At 50.6% G+C, this 20,125-nt stretch overlaps 1 protein-coding gene across 1 annotated transcript in view; it reads right to left on the reverse strand.

Annotated features, from left to right (window-relative positions):
- ZNF423 (zinc finger protein 423) overlaps positions 1-20,125 on the reverse strand; it is a 267,722-nt gene that overhangs the window by 208,956 nt on the left and 38,641 nt on the right. The window contains exon 2 of the mRNA XM_024747328.1: positions 10,191-10,391. Coding sequence (XP_024603096.1) covers positions 10,191-10,287 — 97 coding nt within the window. The 5' untranslated portion in view covers positions 10,288-10,391. The remainder of the gene's footprint in view (positions 1-10,190; positions 10,392-20,125) is intronic.

A 20,125-nucleotide genomic window follows, 5' to 3' on the forward strand; every position in this document is an offset into this window, starting at 1 on the left:
CGGGAAGATCCCACATGCCGCGGAGCAGCTGGGCCCGTGAGCCATGGCCGCTGAGCCTGCGTGTCCGGAGCCTGTGCTCCGCAACAGGAGGGGCCACAACAGTGAGAGGCCCGCGTACCGCAAAAAAAAAAAACAACAACAAAAACAAAAGAGGCTGCTCTTCCTCCTGGTGAGGCTGAGTCAGGAGGGTGGAGGCCCAGAGGAGCTGAGACACCTCTGCCCCTGCACACGTGGTGATGGGGTTTCTGCAGACAACCCTGGGGCATGGGGCACTTCTTGGAGGAGGAGCATGCTTGAAGCCAGCCTTACTTCTCAGTTCCTTGAGCCAGTGAATCTGCTTTTCTCTACTTGTCAGTTTGAATTGAGTCGTTATGCGGATAGCATGTTAACTGAGGACCTACTATGTGCCAGGCAGCCAAAAGGACGATGGTGATGTCATCTTCCAGCTAGATCATACATTCCTTGTTGCTGGGAGCACTCGCTCACGATCTCTCTCTTTCTCTCTGTCACTCTCTCACACACACATACACACACTCACACACGCAGCCCTGGCAATACAGTAGGTACGGCATCACTACTTGTTGACGTGACATGTACCCCCTGGAATCTTCTAAGCTGCAATGGATGACAGCAGACCAGACCCAGACTACACCAGGAATACGTGTGCAACCAGCCTGAGGGCCAGTGTGGGGTTTTCTTTTCCTCCCAGGACCTTGAGGTCCTCCTGGGTGTACATTCTGGGCCCAACAACAGGAAGCTTTGGCAGCTGCCAGGAAAGGTCCAGCCTGGAAGGAACAGCACAGTCCTCCCCGCTCCCCCAGAGCAGCTCCAGGGTCTACTCACTGAGGCTCAGCCCAGGGATGTCTGCAGCAGAAACATGTCCAGTGTCAGCCACCACACCTGGATTCCACTCTGGCCCACCCTCGGGCACAATGATCCAGAAAGTCATCACAGTGATCAAGCCGGCTACGTGGGAAAAAATAAGAGATTCCCTCCCCTTTGCAAAGCCCTCTGAAACCTCAGGGCATACACAGAGAAACTTATTTTCCCACGGAAACCAAAAGAAATGTGGATTCTTCCCACTTTGACCCCTGCCTTCTATATTGTTGGATTTGGTGTCTAATTCTGGAGAGACCTACAGGCCCAACCATGCGACAACAGCTCTTGCTCTGCAAAATCGAGGCAAGGGGGACACAGTGTGTAGACCCGCAGGCTTCATGGGAGGGGAATGATAACACCAGTCTCTGAAAAACAGTTCCTCTCCGTGTCACCGTGAGGAGCCAGGGACAGCTGCCCAGACAGAGCCACAGTCCCGCACAGCCTGCTGCCTTCCCGGGCACCTTCTAATGGGGAACTCAGAGGGCAGGGCACAGGCAATTTAGGGAAGGTTCCACCCTTGCCAACAGCCAGGTGGACACAGGCTGGCCAGTCACCCACCCTCCCAAATAGCAGTGTGCCAGCAGGCGGACACACAGAGTACCTTCACAGAGAGCTGTGGGAATGACATCTCGATGCATGGAAACACCTTCTGAAGGCACCGGGGAAGGCAGCTAGCTATTTCAAGGGCACCTACTATGCTTCATCTTACAAGTCAAAGAACGCTTTTGTGAAGTGAGGGCCTTCTCCAATGAGTTAACTTTTATTCAAATAAGTAGTTCCCACATCCCTGGCACCCAGAAAGGTCCCTACATATAGCATATGCTCAATAAATATCTATCGAATGAATAAACCATCTCTTCCTTCCCTAACTCCCCTTCTGATTCCACATTAACTGAAGACCTACTATGTCCCAGCACACTTCCTGGAACCTTTATTTTTGCTATCTCATACTTCGGAGTCCTTCATCTATGACATATGCACCGTCTACCTTACTGAGGTCATCTCTTCCCTCAAGGGGGTTGTAGCCTCCTGGGGAAAAACTCAACAAACATTTATTGAGCACCTACTCTGTGTTCTAACCACAGGCCAAGGCGCCCCTGGGGATACAGAGAACAGGACCCAAGCCTTGGCCTCAAGGATACACCAGCACAATGGGCTGGCAAACATTTCGGTCTTTGCCAATCGGATGGGTTAAGAGTGGTGTTTTCCTGTGGTTTAAATTCACAGTTCTCTTATTTTAAAGGGGGTTCTCAATCTTCCTGTTTACAATCCCTCTCGAATTTCTTTCTCTGGTTCCATTTCTGTCCTGTGCACATGGGAGATATTCAAAATATCTAAAGACCAGTGTGGGCTTTAACCAATCTGAGTGGGCGGCTGGCCTTGGGTAGACTGGCCTTTGTTCCACTTTTCTGTTGATATATTGGATATTTTCTTAGTGTTGGTAGGAGCTCCTCACACATTAAGGGAAATATCTTTTGCCTGTGATATGTCTTTGGTTTGATTTATTGCAGTTTTGGCAATGCATAAATGTTTTATTTTAATGTAGTTGAATATTTCTGTCTTTTGTTTTATGGCTTTGGGTTTAGGGTTATATTTAGAAAAGGCTCCCCCACTCTGATAATATTATTGTGTTTTAAAAAAACTCATGTTTTCTTTCAGTATTTTTAAGTTTTCTTTTTATGTTTAGATTTCTTATCCATTTGGGATTTGTTTTGGCGTTAGGATGCAGGAGGGATCCAATTTCCTTTTCCAGGATGGCCACCATGCCATCCCAAGCCTAGTTACTAGGTGATCCATTTGTCCTCCACTGCTCTGTAATAACACCTTTCTCACACACCTAACTTCCATTCAGATCCATTCCTGGTCTCTTTTCCATTCCCCCAATCTGTCCCCCACCACTTAGAATCCTACAGTTTCAGAACATGTTTTAAAATATGATCTAGGGCTTCCCTCGTGACGCAGTGGTTAAGAATCCGCCTGCCAAAGCTGGGGACATGGGTTTGAGCCCTGGTCCAGGAAGATCCCACATGCCGTGGAGCAACTAAGCCCGTGTGCCACAACTACTGAGCATGCACTCTAGAGCCCGCGAGCCACAACTACTGAGCCCACATGCTGCAACTACTGAAGCCCACGCACCTAGAGCACATGCTCCACAACAAGAGAAGCCACCGCAATGAGAAGCCCGCACACCACAACAAAGAGTAGTCCCTGCTTGCTGCAACTAGAGAAAGCCTGTGCAGCCACAAGGACCCAACGCAGCCAAAGATAAATAAATAAAATAAATTTAAAATAAATAAATAAAATAAAATATGATCTAGTTGCCAGCCCTTCCTGTCATTCCTCTTTGTCGGAATTTCCCTTCCTATCCTTCCTATCTTTGCATGCCTATTTTTCCTGGTGAACTTTAGAATCAGTTATTCCTAAATAACTCCTATGGTCACTCTTATTGGCTAACATTAAGTTACAGGTTAATTTAGCAGAAATTGATGTATTTATGATATTGAATCTTTCCATTCAAGAACAAGGTCCACCTTGTCATTTATTTAAGCCTCTTTTGGGTCCCCCCGTAGTTGATTCTGTTTCTTTGTCCGCTCCGAACATCTGAACGATGCTCCGTGGTTTGCTTCTGGTCCTACACATTCTGTAGCTAACGTAAGTAGGACTTTCTTGCTCCATGCCTTCTGACCAGATGCTGCTGGCAAGAAGGAAAGCTCTTGATGTGGGGGTATTAGTTGTGCTCGAGCCCCCTGGCCTTTTGCCCTGTGACACGCCGGCTGACACCAAGGCTCTGTGCACGCTCCCCACGGGGAGAAGAAACGCGTGCCCTGCACCTGTGTACTTGGCAGTGATCGCCCAGCAGCTGGCCTGCGCCCACTCTGTTTCGCCCAAATGGAACCAGTACGACGGGCGCCCCAAGCAATAAGGCAGGGAGGGGCCCCACCCACACTGTCGGAGCAAGAAAGGGCCTGAGCCGGCGCACAAAGGCAAGCTCTGGCCAGCCGGTGGACAGGAACGAGGCTGGCAAAGGTGCCAGCCTCCATGTAGCCCCAGCCCTGTAATTAGGGCCCACAGGTCACTCTGGCCACAGCTGAACAAACCAGGGTGTAATTACCTTTCCACCTGGCTTTTTACACAGCAGCATCTCACCTTTGCCAGAAAAGGAGGGTCTGCCTTTCCGAAAGGGCTGGGGAAACACTCCTTGGTCCCAATCCTCAGGAAAGGGGGGCAGCTGGGGGAGGGTGCTGGGGAGCTGTGAAATTAACCCACAAGGAGCACATTTTTTGCTGTTGCTATTTGAACAAATTCCCCTCTTATTTTTTCTAAAGTTGAGCATTCAAAAAAGCTGTGTTGTCTGCAGGTTAGTTAGAAACTGCTCACCGTCCCCAATCTGTGTTCTCAGCACAAGCTGTTGAGACCTCGAATCTTAGCTCAGCTCTGTAACCTTAAGCAAGATCCCCTACCTCCGAGCTTCAGTTGTCCAATGTGTAAAATGGGGAGGAATGATGAAAAATAGAACCTCAGGACATCCCTGGTGGTCAAGTGGTTGGGACTCCGCACTTCCACTGCAGAGAGCACGGGTTCGATCCCTAGTAGGGGAACTAAGATGCCACATACCGTGACGTGGCCAAAAAATTTCTTTTAATAATAAAAGTAAACAGCTTGTCACCTCTTTCTAGAGAAGTCCCATAATTCTAAAAAAAAAAAAAAAAGGAAAGAAAGAAAAGAAAAATAGGACCTCCCCGCTGGGATGTTGTAAAGACAAGGTGAGATCATTCCTTCACTCAGCAAGCATCTATTAAGCACCACTGTGTGCCAGGCACTGGCCTAAGACATAACAGGGAGCAAAACAGACATGACTCTTGTCTTCATGAAGCCTGATAGTAGCAGGGGAGATGGGTGATAAACACATCGAAAATGATCACGGAATAGTTACAGAATCTGGTGAGCACTGGGGAATGAGTGGGGCAGGGGCTGCAGAGAGTGCAATGGGGGGGCTGCAGGGGGCACATTCCAGGGCGAGTCCCATGGAGCCTATCACGTGACAGGTGCTCAATATATGAAGAGTGTCAGGACTGCAGCCCCCTTCAAGTCCCCAAGGGCGGCAGGAGCCCCGCATACTTCAAGGCTCCTACCTGGTCCTGATGGCAGTTCGTACTCTGTGGAGCAAGTGCCTGGAGCCCAGAGTGAGAAGCCTGTTTCTAAAGAGACTCCATCTGCCTCTCCCCACCTATAATGAAACCCCAAATCATGCCGGCAGTGCCTTCGGCGAAGAGGCCAGGTACCTGCAAAAGCCACCGGTGCTCCGGCCCTGGGGACCCAGGCTGTTTCGAGACCAACACAAGGCACAGCCCTGCTGACACCTGCTCCCGACACAGTTAGGAAAGGTGGGTCTAAAGCATGATAGCGGCACAGATGCAGCACCCAAATGTCCTCAGGCAGTCAGCCTCATTAATTGGGGCCGATGTGCTCTCAGTATGAATCACAGAGTATCCTTAAAAGGTAGTTTTTTGTTTGTTTGTTTGTTTTTTGCAGTACGCGGGCCTCTCACTGTTGTGGCCCCTCCCTTTGCAGAGTACAGGCTCCGGATGCGCAGGCTCAGCGGCCATGGCTCACGGGCCCAGCCGCTCCGCGGCATGTGGGATCTTCCCGGACTGGGGCACGAACCCGTGTCCCCTGCATCGGCAGGCAGACTCTCAACCACTGCGCCACCAGGGAAGCCCAAAAGGTAGTTTTTATACCAGGACACAGGGAAACATTCCACCTGAATCCAGACTGAAGGTCCACGGGTGACCTGCTTCAATGAGCACATGAAAAATTGGAATCAGCCCCTGGGTAAATCAAACCTCTCATGTCTGCTTCCACGGTGCCCCAGCAAGTTCCCAGAGATACTTTCTAAGGCACTTGACATCCTCCTGGCTCCTAGAAAATGATGGAAAACCTCCCCTGCAACCATTTATAGGGCCCAAAGGTGCTCGACCAACACTGCACAAACTGTGTCAACGTAAACTTCAGCTCACTCCCTGTTCCCGATGTTATTCACGTTGGTAGAACCAAAATTAATGAGACTTTCTATCATCAGTTCAGACGGCCACCAAACATTTCCCCACTTGGTGCCCACAAACGATTCTCCATCAGGAACAGACAAGCCCATCACACATCGAGTCAGACTTTATCTACTCTGCTGCAAAAGTCTTGATCTCCTGGCATATTAGTCGACATTTAATATTTTATAGTATGTGGACCGAGTACCAGCAACCCAAGCTGCACAGGAGAGCTCCCCAAATGGAGAAGACCACGTGGCAACGTGGGAATCCACTCAGAAAATGTTCAGTAACAAATGCCAAATAGTAGAGGGTAAGTGCCCACGACTCCAAGCATGTAAACATTTGTTATCCTGTGGGCAGGGGCTGGAGGGGAACAAAGAGAAATCAGACAGCTGTTGGGGGTGGGAGCATCGGCAGAGAGAACTGGTTCTTGCTTGTTTCATTTTGTGTGTCATAAAGATGCAATGTCTGATACCTTGTGGGTTTAAGGTCGGTTTCTCGCAGACACAAAGGAGAGACAACGAGAGAGAGAGAGAGAGACAGAGACAGAGAGAGAGACAGAGAGAGAGAAATATGAACAGGTCTCGATAGACTTGTCTTGAGTTCTTGAGGTCCACACTTCAACAACTCCTCCTGGACCCAGCACTGCCAACTATTGCTGAGGGACAACAAAACCTCTGGAAATGAGGGCTCTTCAGTGCAGACAGTCCCAGCTCCAGGTTGGGGGACCTGGGGGCTTCCTGATGAATACCATCACTGTCATTCCAGCAGGAGGCTCCCCGTCCATGAAGAGCATCCCCACATCCCCACCCCAGAAACTCTTCAGACCTCACACCACTCTCCCAGATTCCGATGGAACAAGGCAGTGTCCTCACCCACACCCCAACTGCCACAGCAAGAGCCCAGAGCTCACTCTGCTAGAGCAGTTCAAAGAAGGACCACATTCGAGGAATCTGAAATATGACACAAATGAATCTATCTATGAAACAGAAACAGAATCACGGACGTAGAGAATAGACCGGCGGTTGCCAGGAGGGAGGAGGGTGGACTGGGAGGTTGGGATTAGCAAATGCAAACTGGTGTATATAGAAGGGATAAAACAACAAGCTCCAACCGTATAGCGCAGGGAACTATACTCAATATCCTGTGATAAACCATAATGGAAAAGAACATGAAAAAGAATGTATATGTATAACTGAGTCACTGTGCTGTACAGCAGTATTTAACACAACACTGTAAATCAACTATACTTCAATAAAAGAATAATAATAAAAGGACCACAGTTGAGATGGCCCCCACAAACACACCCCCCCACACACACACACAGCCTCTTCCCAACACGCTGACCATCTGGAAGGGCTGGGCTTCCCGGGCACCCTGCTTGGGGAGGGGTGTGCCGCCTTCACATTCCGGGAGGGCTGCCCTCTGCGGGACATGAGTGTCATTCACACCCAAAGCCAGATTCCGAAGGACAGGTGGCACTGCCCTCAGGGCCCAAATCCTCAACGGCAGGGACGTCCCGCCTTCCCTTGAAACAAGACTCATTTGTTCCCTCAGAAACATCTTGCAAGCACCCAGAGCCCTCCCGGCCTCAGCAGAGCAGGGCCTTCTCTGAAATCCTTGTCTGAAATGGTCTTTGTTGGGCTGCCAAGCGTCCACCTTTCCCTCCAGAGTGACGCTCCATGGGGCAGCAATGCCCACCTGCATCATCCCTAGTACTGCGACCGGGTGACCAGTGATGAGCATCCAGCAGACCCATGAGGCTGGCCTGGGAGGGCCTGCTGCTGCATTTCTGTACCAGTTCCAAACTTTTAAAGTAGAAGCCAATGTTTAAGATCTTACGCTATAGCCCAATGTATAAAGCAGACTTTTTAAGGTGATAGCTCTGACTGGAGTGGGTGTCAGAGCCCCCTCAATCAGACAGGCCCCAATACCAACCCCAAGAGCCTCAGAGACACCTCTGGAAACACAGTCTGAAAACCACTGCACAATCCAAGGATGTGGAAGTGTCCTAGATAGGGACTGGTTTTGAAAATATGCACACAATTCCCAAAGGTGTATCCTGTCCCTGGGTAATCCTAAGAACTGGGGGAAAATAGCTCCTCACATATCTCTCCCATGTTAGGGAGACTCACCCATGCTGGGTCACTCCTTTACTGGGTGGTAATGAATTTCTTGGGGATGCTATTAGACGAGGTCATTTCCTGTACTCTTTCAAGGAATCTCTGACTCCCATCCAATGCTCCAGGGCTTGGGGATATTCCTGGTTCCCATGTACCAGTGGAGGTTGTTAGTGGGGTCCTGTCAGGAAGCAGGCAGGGGCATCGGTGGATACCAGCAGCATCAATAAAGATGGCTTGAGACCCTGCAAATGGGGCTGCCATGATTTCAGCCAAAGTCTGAGGCTATGGAGTGAAGAGACTACCACTGGGAAGAGAGTCCTGCCCAGGACTGAAGAACAATTAGCTACCATTTATAATTTCCAATACAGACCCCCATTTACAGCCCTAAAGTCTCACATTTTCCCTTCTCCACCTAGAAGTACCACCATTCTCAAAAGTGTGGTAAGAGACATGAGAATCTTCTTGATTCTGAAAACCTGGAGGAAGGAACAGCCTAAGTAGTGCCAGGGGTAGGACCTCACTCCAAGAGCTGCAGAGACTCTACAAAGCATCACTTAGCAGTGGTCCTGGGAGCCCTGCTTTAACAACTAGATGAGAACAGTGTATTCTTTCATATAGAATATGAAGAGAATAGCTTTTAATTAGAAGATCAATTAACTGATTGTTTTTAAAGTAAGTGACAATATTTCACTCTTTTATACTTAAGATTTCACCTCAGTTCTTGGCTAAATCAAGAGCTACATTAGCATCTATTGTTTTCTCAGGTCCAAGAATGAGAGTCCATAGCCCAGGGTCCTGAGGAGGTCCTGGCTCTGTCACCAAATTGCTATGTGACCTTGGTTAAGCAGTCACCTTTCTCTCTGAAAGCCTCAGTATTTCCCCCCAGCAAATAAGAGGACTGGAAAAGCCAACCCTATAAGTCCCTTCTAATTCTGATTCTAAGCTTGTAAGTTGGCCGTTGCCTCTGCCAATGATTGAAATATCACAAATTCCAAATAACTGTGGTTTGGTTTGCTGAGCCCCAAAAAGTTCAAAACTTGGAGTCCCGCCGGGTCTGTTGTTTTTTATATTTATTCCCTCTAGAGGGCGAGAATGAACACTTGGCCTACCCAGGGCTGTGCGGGTACAGATGACACTAGAGGAAAAGTCATAGCAAAGTTCCACAAACACTTGGCTTTCAATCTTCCAAGATGGCATAAAAGGCAGGGGAAGCAAGACTTTGAGTCCCAACCTATCTCCTACCAGCACGTTCCCCCCGCAAAACAGGTGTTGGGTCCTCCTTGGAATATTGGTCTGAGATTTTAGGTCCTCTTCCCACAAACCGGCATCCAAAAGGTTTCACCAACAATCACAATAGACGGAGATGTCTCGGGATAGCTGTTTAAGGCACACACGTGCTCTGGACTCCCTGCTCAGAGCCTGGAAACACGTCAACCCCTATCCCTATTGCATGGCTGCCATACTCCCGGGAATATGCATGCCCCCATTCCCCTACCCCACACACCGCACGTATCCCAGACACACAGACACACTCAACTCGTCAAGTCTTAAATCGCTCCTATATACTGTGGCCTTGCCCACCTTCTCTGAGGCAGCTGGTAAATAGAACACAGGGCTATAGTCAAACTGCTATAGTCAGAAACTGCTCCCAGCCACCCTTCTCCTACCCAGAGAAGCAGAAGGCCAAGTGTGGAGGTGGAACCGAGTTCCTTTCTGTAGGGGTACTTCTTGGCCTTTGAAATTCTCCCCATCCCATCACAAGCCCTGCTTCGGAGCTCACTCCTTCATGCAGCTTTCCACACTTAAGCTGCTTAACTTTGCACTAATAACCTCTTAATTGCTGGGTTTCCAAAAGGCCTTCCAGAAATCCGGGGTGCATACCCACCCATTTATGGCCCACATACTATGGAATGCAGTTTGGGGGAGCAAGGACAGGGCACCTCTGCCTAACTCCTGCCTGCTGGAAAGCTGTTGCTTTCATTTTTAATTTTATTTAAAAGGGTACCCAAGACACCACAATAAAATGACATTAACTGTAAAATTACATTATTAATTCTTTAATCTCACTTGAGGCTTCAAGCTGTTGCTATGTCCAATTATCCATATAACCACCTGTCAGAATCCCGGTGCTATTTAGCATTACCTCCAGGACAGCGGTGGGCCCGGTGGTCCGTCAGGTCTGCCAGAGACTCGAAGTCCTGCTGACAGTGATCGCAGGTGTAAATTGACTCATCCTCCATGTCTTCATCGTCCTCATTTCTCTCCTCTTGACTTGTCACGCTGTTCCTGTCTTCCAGCACACGGCTGGTTTTTCGATCACACTCTGGCTCTCCTTCTAGGCCTCCTGCCAACAGGAAGAATACAGTCCATGTCAGCTGACGGGGTCTTGGGAAAGGATTTTAAAAGAATCACCCTGCATTTATGAAGATACATTTAATTACTCTACTTCCCAGGGTCCATTCTTCTTGACACCTCTCAGTATATTAAAATATGGGGGGTTTTGTAGCATGTGGTGCCATAATTCTCAGCTAGATTATTTAATTCTTAGTGCAAATCTTCCAGAGGGATGTCCTGTCATCTTCCCTCTGTGCATGGATGCTGGGGGTCATGACCCATCAGCGAGGTGAAAATACCTTAGCATTTTGTCTCCTAAAAAACCCAGCTCTCTCACACATTTCTCTAGAGTTTCCATCAGTTGTTCCTGATGCACCTGAACTTTTAGTTTCCCCCGAAGCCTTGAAGTTTAGAGCTGGGAGATCTCTTAGCCAGGCTCACCTTCCACATAACATGCCTCCCAATGTGGAGATGTTGGCTCAGTTCTTTGCAAAGATGTCCTGATTCTGGAATCAAGGAAGCACATGTGTTTGCAGGACCACGGACAGTCAAATTGCTGCTTAAAATGCCCCTGAGCGCTCACTTGCGCCCCGGTATCAGCCTAGACAGTGAGAACCGGGCTTGGAATCATTTGACCAACTTCTTTAAAATAAAATACCAATTCTGCGCCTAGCACTGCGCAGACCAGCTGTTGAACTGTACAGAAAAGTGAGTTAATGATCATGATAACGATGCTTTGCATTTGCATAGCGTTCTGTGCGTTTTCAAAGCACAAATACACACACATAGCTCCATTTCATAGTCTCACACATCCTAGAGCTAAACGGGGGCTCAAGCTATCTTATGGTTCTGACCCCTGCCCGCAAAGAGGGCCAACTTTGTTATTGCCCTTTCATAGGTAAGGCACCTGGCCTCCAGACAGAAGGATGCAACATCCCCAGCACCCTACACATGTTCACCTCGACATCCTGACTCCTGCCTAGTGCACTTCCCTGCACAGCTGGGGGAAATGGAGAACAGCCTCAATCTGAGCGATTAATAGGACCCAACAAAAACTTGTAAACCAAAGTGCAAAAAATGCATGGTAAATATTACATACAAAATATATCAGTAATCCCAATAAATGTCAGTGGATTAAACTTGCCCATTAAAATACAGAGACTCGGGTATTCCCTGGTGGTGCAGTGGTTGAGAGTTCGCCTGCCAATGCAGGGGACACGGGTTCGTGCCTTGGTCCGGGAAGATCCCACATGCCGTGGAGCGGCTGGGCCCGTGAGCCATGGCCGCTGAGCCTGCGCGTCCGGAGCCTGTGCTCCGCAACAGGAGAGGCCACAACAGTGAGAGGCCCGCATACCGCAAAAAAAAAAAAAAAAAAAAAAAAACATACAGAGGCTCGGACTGGAAAATCAAAGTGCCTGTTGTCTCTTCCCACAGTCTGTCCTGGAAAACAGATCTATCTGTGCAGAAACTAGCATTTATTTAAACTAAAGAGAGAAATCTCTATTATGTATAAAGATATTGATGCAAACATATACGCATATGCAAAGGTGTGTGTATGCACGTGTGTGTGTGTGTGTGTGTGTGTGTGTGTGTGTGTGTGTGTGTGTCGCCCATAACATCACAGTTACAGGAAAAGGCTTCAGCACACAACCTTTAAACCCCCAAGGACTGGTCGCCAAAGCAAGAAAGAGAAATGAAGCAAAGAATGCATTTCATTCGAGGTCGAAGCCACAGTCCTATAAATATTTCTATTCAGAAATACATAATGTCATAAGGGCTCTGTTTCTCCCGTCTGCACAGAACGTGCACCTCCAAGCACCCGACAGCAACAACCTACAAACACAAATCAGCTCATTGGAGAGCCAGCTGCCGCCTTCCGTGGCGGCGAACGTGGCATGACACGCCGCTTGGAACTGCACAGAGGCAGTAAAAATCAATGTTTCCATTTGTGGCCCATCAAAACATCTCTCTTCTTACCAATTAAGGGATGTACAATTTTTAGGTTCTTTTATCATCAGAACATGCCAACTCCCAGCAATACAGAAATCCCATTAAAAGTCAGGTGGCATATCTATCTCAGGAAATCTGATCTGCTGCTGTGGTGACAGCAAGAAAGAGAAAGCAAAGAAATGAGAACTGTCATTTGGAGCCTTCAATATTATAAGTCATCATACAACCATGGTTACACAGGCAAGCGCCCGTCTCTGAAATTCCTAGTTTACAGTCTCTTCCCTTAATAATAATAATAATAATAAAATGTTCTGAAGGGGGGGAGAAAGGACCATAATTCCCACTTTATCTACTACACCAACTCTCCAGATGATAAGTTATGTTCAGCACTACGCCTGTGCTACTTTCCTTAACACACAGTTTAATAGGCATATTTAAATTATCCCCTTGTTGTTGTTTTTTTGGCCATATTTACTTGGCAGCATTTTCCATAATAGCTCATCTAATCCACAACTGGAACCACAAACAGTACAATGCATCTGATCTCTTTAAATCTGGTACATCCTGTTGACTCAGGAGTAGATAAATCAGAATGTCAACTCTTGGGTTTTTATAAGGCAAAAACCCATAAAGTCATCCAAGAGTATAAATCTGTTTTAAGAAACTGTCACCTCCCCTGCCGCTGTCTCCTAATGGGAAGGCAAGGTGGCTGCACAGAAAGGGGGGGGAGGGGGGAGGGGCGGGTGACGTGGGGACCTCATCGCCCGAGGTCCCAGGGGTCACGTGGGCTGAAGGAGTCTTAGGGAGCAGGACGTCCCTGAAGCTCCAGTCCCCGGGGGCCCCTCTGCTGCGTCATCAGAATCAGGACCTCTAGAGCAGGAAGCCCTCCACCAGCTCAAGGCTCTGCTCTGTAAGGCACTCTTATGCCCCCCAGTCTCTGATCCTTAAATCGGAAAAATGAGTACATGGTGTTATTTCTCCATTTACAGATGAGAAAACTGTGGCTCTGAGAGGCCACCCAAAGCCACACAAGGGATTGAACCTACAAGTTCTGATGTGGAGCTGCGTGCCCTTCCACAGGCCGGGGCCTGTCGGAGCCCCAGACTCCCAAGGCCGGGAGGTGGGAGCCCTGAGGACACAGCCGAGGGCGCCAGGCCCCCCTGGAGCACCCTCTGGATCTCCTCTTTCCCAGGCCCACCCTGAGCAGCTGCTCAGTGAGCCCCCGGGGCCCTAGCGAGAGCACCTTGACCCGGCTCTGGCTCATCGGGGGTGACCCTGCTGGCCCACGTCCTGCCCTCAGCCAGCCCCCGGGTCCCTCAAGGGTCCTCGCTGAGCAAGCACAGAGGACACAGAGCCCAGCGGCCACCACCAGCCTTGCCTGAGCCCCCATCCCAAGTGCTGCCTCATGTTTCCGACGTGGTGACCTGCTGGGCCTGAACTACAGTTGACCCCCAGGTCCCTCCAACCACCCGGGCCCACAAGGCAAAGTCAGCAGAGCTCATTTCTTTTCCACCAGGGCTGGGAAGGATGTCCCGAAAACGGACCGCTGGTGCCTTTCCCTCCGGCCCCACCCAAGTTCTCCCGGGGGACACCCAGGGAAGGCCCAAGGTAAACAGTTTTGAATAGGGCCCTCTCCCCCAGGGCCATGAGCGCGGGACAGGAAACAGAATCGGCACCGTAAATGCCAGCCTCTCCGTCCATTAACAAAGGTCCCAACCTGCCCGGCCTCACGCTCCACCCGGGACAACTCACAACCTAGCTGTTTTCCAATGTGCACACCCCCATCCTTTTGCCCAGGGGTCCACCAAGGGCAGCTAGCACTTATTGAGCACTAGTTGCATGCCATCATAGGCCCATTTTAGGGGTGAGGAAACCGGGGCTCTGTGAGGTGACGATGCTTAAGCAAGGCCATAGTGGCAGGTTGCAAACACAGTTGTTCCTGACTCTAACCACTCTGCTACACGGTCTCCCCACAGCAGAGCTTCAATGGAAAAGTGAGTTGAGTGTTCAGGAATCTGCCAACACTCCAAGGCCATCTGCAGGGGCCTGGCTGCAGCCCCCAAAGTCCAGCAAGGGCTCTGCTGACCTCTCTGACTTCCCACTTATCTCCACAGCCCCACAGACCTTTGTTCAATCCCCTGAACTTCAAGTTTGTTTAGCCAAGGGCTTCTTCACACTCCAGGTCTGCTGTAACTGTTCCCCGTGGGCCTGAGCACCAAGGTCACACAGGTCCCCATCATTTCTTCCCCATAGTTCCCTTCCCTTTGCTGTCAGAGCACTTGACACAAAGTTCACTTACACTTTTATAGGCTGATTTTTTACTCTCTGCCTTCTGGTGGCAGCCACATTTGCCCAGGACGGCAGCAACAACACCTCCCATCCCGTGTGCTGCTGTGGAGGGAGACCTTGCCCTCAACCATCAAGAAGAGGGATCTGAGTCGCCTCCACAACTCCCCTCTGGCCTGGTTGGCCTTGGTGACTCCCTCGAACGCTAGAATGTAACAGAAACTAGAATGCAGCCTCCCACTTGTCTCTTGGTCTCTTGGGACATGACCCCTGAGAACCCAGCTGCCCTACTATAAGAACCCCAGGCCACACGGACAGATTGTAAGTGCTCCAGTCGACAGCCCCAGCTGAGCTCCCGCTGCCAGCGCCCGCTACCAGGCACGGGAGTGCAGCATCTCGGACATCCAACCCAGACAAGCCTTCAGAAGGCAGCAGCCCCAACTGGCATGTGACTGCAACTCTACAAGAAATGCTAAGTGAGACCACCAACTGAGTTCAGTCAGCCCACCGAAGTGTGCCAACTAGTAATTGTTGCTTTAGGTCGTTGAGTTTGGGGGTGGTTTGCTACACAGCAATAGACCGCTGGAACACACCCCATAAGCTCCATGAGGGCAGGAGCTGTGGTTGGTTTGGCTCGGTACTGTCTTCCCCAGCCCCTGGTACAGACACACGGTAAGTGCTCAGTAAATGGTGAATGTACAAATTAACTGGTTTCAAAGAAACAAGACTCTGAATATCAACACAGGTAGGGGGAGGGGACGTGCTTCCAGTACTGTTTATTGTGGGGTAAGTATTAGGTTGAACCATATGAAGTTGCCATCTTTGTAGGTCAAAAAAGCCAAAAATTGGCAATCTCAAATGGTACAACCTAACATATAATGGGGCCAGTCCGTCCTGCCAACAACTTCTTCAAATCAGGAGGAAGAGGGTACACCTCCACCGGTTGATCCCACTACACCACACCTCCACATGCCACAGTCCCTGAGCCCAAGGTATGGGCTTGGGGAACTTTCTATGAGCAAAGAGAGACAGTAACAAAACACTCAGCCTTTATTGCTTATCATTAGAAAACAGTTAATTTCCCCACCCCAGGCCACCTGCACCCTGAGTGATGCTGTCACCGCGGGTGCCCTTCTACCTTCACATCCTCCCATCCCATCATCACAGTAAGCCTATGAGGGAGATACAGTTGATACCTCCCCTTTGCAGAGGGGGAAACCAAGGCTCAGGACCACACACAAATCACACACACTGGGAAGGGCAGAGCGTGGATTCGAACCCAGCTCCTCCGACCACGGATCCTGACTCTTAACCACCACACGGGAGGGCAAAAAGGGAATGCCTGGGCTTCCCTGGTGGCGCAGTGGTTGGGAGTCCGCCTGCCGATGCAGGGGACACGGGTTCGTGCCCCGGTCCGGGGAAGATCCCACATGCCGTGGAGCGGCACGCTGAGCAGGGAACAGCTGGCTGAGTCCACTGCCAGAAAAAAGGGAAAGGGGAGAGACCTTGGGGGGCCAGGCTGCCCACAGGCTGCCAGGTCTGGGAACAGGACATTTCTTACCTTCTCAGCCAGGCTTCTTGAGCTCAGGAGTCAGGGCTGTCGGGGCCTCACGGCGCCCCAGGGCCAGCTGACAGAGGTTCAGCCTGAGAACACCTGCGAGGGAGGGTCTCTCCCCTCTAGCCCCAGTCCCCGGCCAGCACGCAAGTCAGAAAGAACCTCAGAGAGAAGGCTGCCTCTTCTCCTTCCTGGGAAGGACTGTGGGGATCACCCCGCCATCAGGGGGCCCTGAGCACCCTGAGAACAAGCCAGGGACCACTGGGGGTCCCGCCTCTGGGGACCACTGGGGGTCCCGCCTCTGGGGCCCTATGGCTGAGTACCTTCCCAACGGAGGCAGAAAGCCAGGAGCAACCCCTACACGCCCGAGAAAGAGAAAACAAGGGCAGAGTATGAGAGGTGAGAGATATCCCAGAGGCTACAATCACACACCTTCATCCATTCTCTCCTTCATTCACCCTACAAATATTGACTGAGCGCCTACTGTGTGCCAGGCATAACACGCATGTATTTGTTACAACATACAGGGTGCTCCCCGGTCTCTTTCATCTTGGTGGCCTCAAAGCCACACAAGGCCTGGCACAGAAAAGATGCTTAATCAACATGGGGCGGATGAATGACTGCCCAGTGAAGAAATGAATGCCCCAAGGGAGGTACAGGGGGTAAGTGCTTGAGGCCTGGGCCAGGTTACTCAGGGGACCAGGTTCCAGTCTTAGCTCTAGGACACCCGCCCCTCGCCCCACGAGTGACCCTATGTCAATTCTCCCACCTGAGGCCGATTCCCTATGTGTCAACAAGCTTAATCGTGATGGACACCACCCTCTCCTGCCTCACAAGGTGGAGGTGAGGCTCCTGTATGGCTGGCCATCAACACGAGAAGAATTGTGCCCACAGCTACACGCAGATACGGGTAAGCCAGGAGCCCTGCAGGGTTTCAAGGAGCCCAGAGGGGGCTGGAGCAGGGGCAGGCGGGTAGAGGAGGGTGTGGGCAAAAGTGCAAGACAAGGGTGCAGGGGAAGGACAGGGAGAGGTGTGAAGGGCAGGACTGGTGCCAGGTGACAGTGGGAAGCGGGAGAATCAGCCCTGGAGGCCAGCAAGTCCTGGGACGGTCTCCCCATCTTTTCCCGCAATCAGACCTGGATAGGAGACCGTACCAGCCACCTCCGCAGAAATCAGAACCACCAGACAGTGAATTCTAGGCACGTACAGGGCTTGACGAGAGAACCCAACTGAACAGGGGGCACCGGGAGCACAAGTGTAGAGGAGTTCAGTGGGGCTGATGGAACCAAGCTGTTCCTACAGAAAGATGGTCATGAAGCAACGACACACACAAGCGGCAGACAGCTGGAGTCATGTTCCAGGGACTGATGGGATGACAGAGAAAGAACTGAAAAGAATCCCAGATTTTGGAGCCAGCCAGTCTGGGTTCAGATCCACATGCTGTCACTTAACAGCTGGGAGACCTTGGATAAGTCACTTACCCTCTCTGAGAAAAATTTTAATGAAGTTAAATTATTTTAATGAGGCAGTATATACAAAGCCTGATACCTGGCCCACAATCAGCCTGAGAAAACAGTAGCTACGGTTACTGTCTTATTTTGCTATCATCATTCAAACCAACACAGGCTGCATCATGGCTCAGACACGCGGGTGGAGACATCGTACTGCACGAGAGGTTCTGGCAGGAGGCCTCACAGGCTCCTGAGGATGGAGATTGTCAGGGCACATGCCCCCTGAAAGGCACAAAAATGTCCATACAGACAAAAGGATCCACTGCATCAGGAGAGGAAATTCCTGGCCTCAAGTCCAGGCTCCCCCCCTCCCTCCCTGTGTGACCTTGAGTAAGTGACAAGCCCACCTCCTCCAGGAAACAGCATGACCCCTGCCGGGGGTCTGTCCCGGGTGCAGACGATGCGGGTGTGTTTACAATTCACAAGCCCACTTGCCCTGTGCTCTCCCCCTGTACGTAGTTGCGGGGCGGCGGGCGGGGGCGGGGGGGACCTCCCAACAGAATTCACAGTCCAGGCAGGTGTCTACCACTTGCAAAGTGTTTATCCTGGAGCAACATTTTGCTTTAATAGAGAACACGTGCTCCATCCTAACAGCCCGTATGTGTCCTACACACAGCATCACCAGCAGCACGTTTCCCGAGGGCCAGCGTGGAGGAAGCACTTTCGGAACCTGGGCACGAGGTCAAACCCCTGGCTGAACCTCACCTTGGCGTTTTGGCCCTGCTTGTAGAGAAGGACACGTCTCCATGAACACTTTCTCACACACACCTGGACTGGTGGGATGGAGAAAGAGAGGGACTGGGCCGGGTCTGGGCAAGGAGCCTGCCAACCCCAATCAGACACTCTGCTTGTGCATCCACTGCTGGCCCCAAATTCCACAAGGCAGCCACTATTTATCTTCAGGTTTAAGATATGTGCAGTGCAGGCAGCAGGGTAACATTTAACACTCAGCCTAAAGGGTCCCCTTGGCAGCAGAGCTGTAGGCAAATATTTTAACACATAATTTGCTGTCCAAGTTCCACTTAAATAAGGAAGCAACTTCCACATGCTGTCTTGGGGGGTGGGGGGAGCGCCTATTGCTCCCCTGTCAGCATGGACGGCTCCGTGGATGGAATTTCAAAGCCACGGTCAACCAGACACTGAACCTGACCTCGGGCTGCATCACACGAGCCTTGCTGGGATGCTCCTTCCTGGCCGATGATACAAGACTGGGTACAGGGACCCCCTTTCCACAGGCCAGTGGTTAACCAGGAAAACAAGAACTTTCCAGAGAATGTCTCTTTAGTTGTCAGGAATTCTAGAACCCGAGGCCAAAATGGTTAGCAGTGTGATAGTAATCACTTTTCTCAGATCAGATCTTCCAATTCATTTGCAGCCTTCCCACAGTGACCCATGGCCCAATAAGGGAGATACAATATTAGGCTTATTATACGGAGGGCAAAACTGAAGCTCAGATAGCTCAGACAGCTCACTCTGTCACTCAGACCATGAGTGGACCAAAGCTCACAACTCCAAGGCCGCCACCCTGACACAAATGAGTAGAATGGACTGGAGGAGCCTGGGGGGAAGATGTACACCCACCCAAGGGGGTGGTCCCTGCTCAAATCCTCTACATAGTTACCATACAGAAAAGCAAGGCCCAGTACAAACATTAGATGCTTTGTTTTGTATTTTTTAATGAAGGAAATCCATATTTTTATGTGAAATCTCTGGATTCTTAAGTGTTAACTTCGAATCTTAAGAAACATGGCATGAGTGAAACAACCGGCCTTGGCGGGCTGGATGTGGCCTGGGGCATCTTTACCATGGGGCACACCCAGCAAAAGCCACTGGGCCCCCTCGGGTCAGACAGGGAGTTTAGCTGTACAATGAGGAAAGTCGGTTCTTTGGAGATTTAGAACCGGGTTCAGGTTCCCTCCTGTGTGACTTTGGTTGCTTGCACGTCTAAGCCTCAGTTTCCTTGCCTAGAAGATGAGGAAGATATCACTTCCTCACGTTCAGGTTGGAGAAGCTCCCTGTGGGAGCTCTCATCCAGGTGACCTTGCCCCAGGTCTCTGCCACCCAGGCTGTGGTGGGCAGTAAGCTCCCCCAAAGCTGAAGCCGTATCAGACACAAATCCTCCACCTCTTTGGTCAATCAACAAACATTTTTCTGAGCACCTACTATGCGCCAGCCACTGCTCTAAGTGACGTAGATGCCCCAAAGAACAAAGCATAGCTGCTTACCCTGCTGAGGCTAACACTGGTCACAAGCACCTTGCCCTTTATGGGCAAGTACGTGCTGAACGAATGCATGACTCTCCCCTCCCAGGGGATGTTGAGGTGCTGAGCTCAAGCCACAAAGGCAGAGAGAGATGGCAGCTTCCACCCCCCGCCCCGCCCCCGGCTCCCGACTATGACGGGTAAGGAAGGAGAGGAAAGAAAAGATGGTAGATGGGAGGGA

This window comes from Neophocaena asiaeorientalis, unplaced genomic scaffold, assembly GCF_003031525.2.
Source record: "Neophocaena asiaeorientalis asiaeorientalis breed wild unplaced genomic scaffold, Neophocaena_asiaeorientalis_V1.1 scaffold438, whole genome shotgun sequence".
Lineage (NCBI taxonomy): Eukaryota > Metazoa > Chordata > Mammalia > Artiodactyla > Phocoenidae > Neophocaena > Neophocaena asiaeorientalis.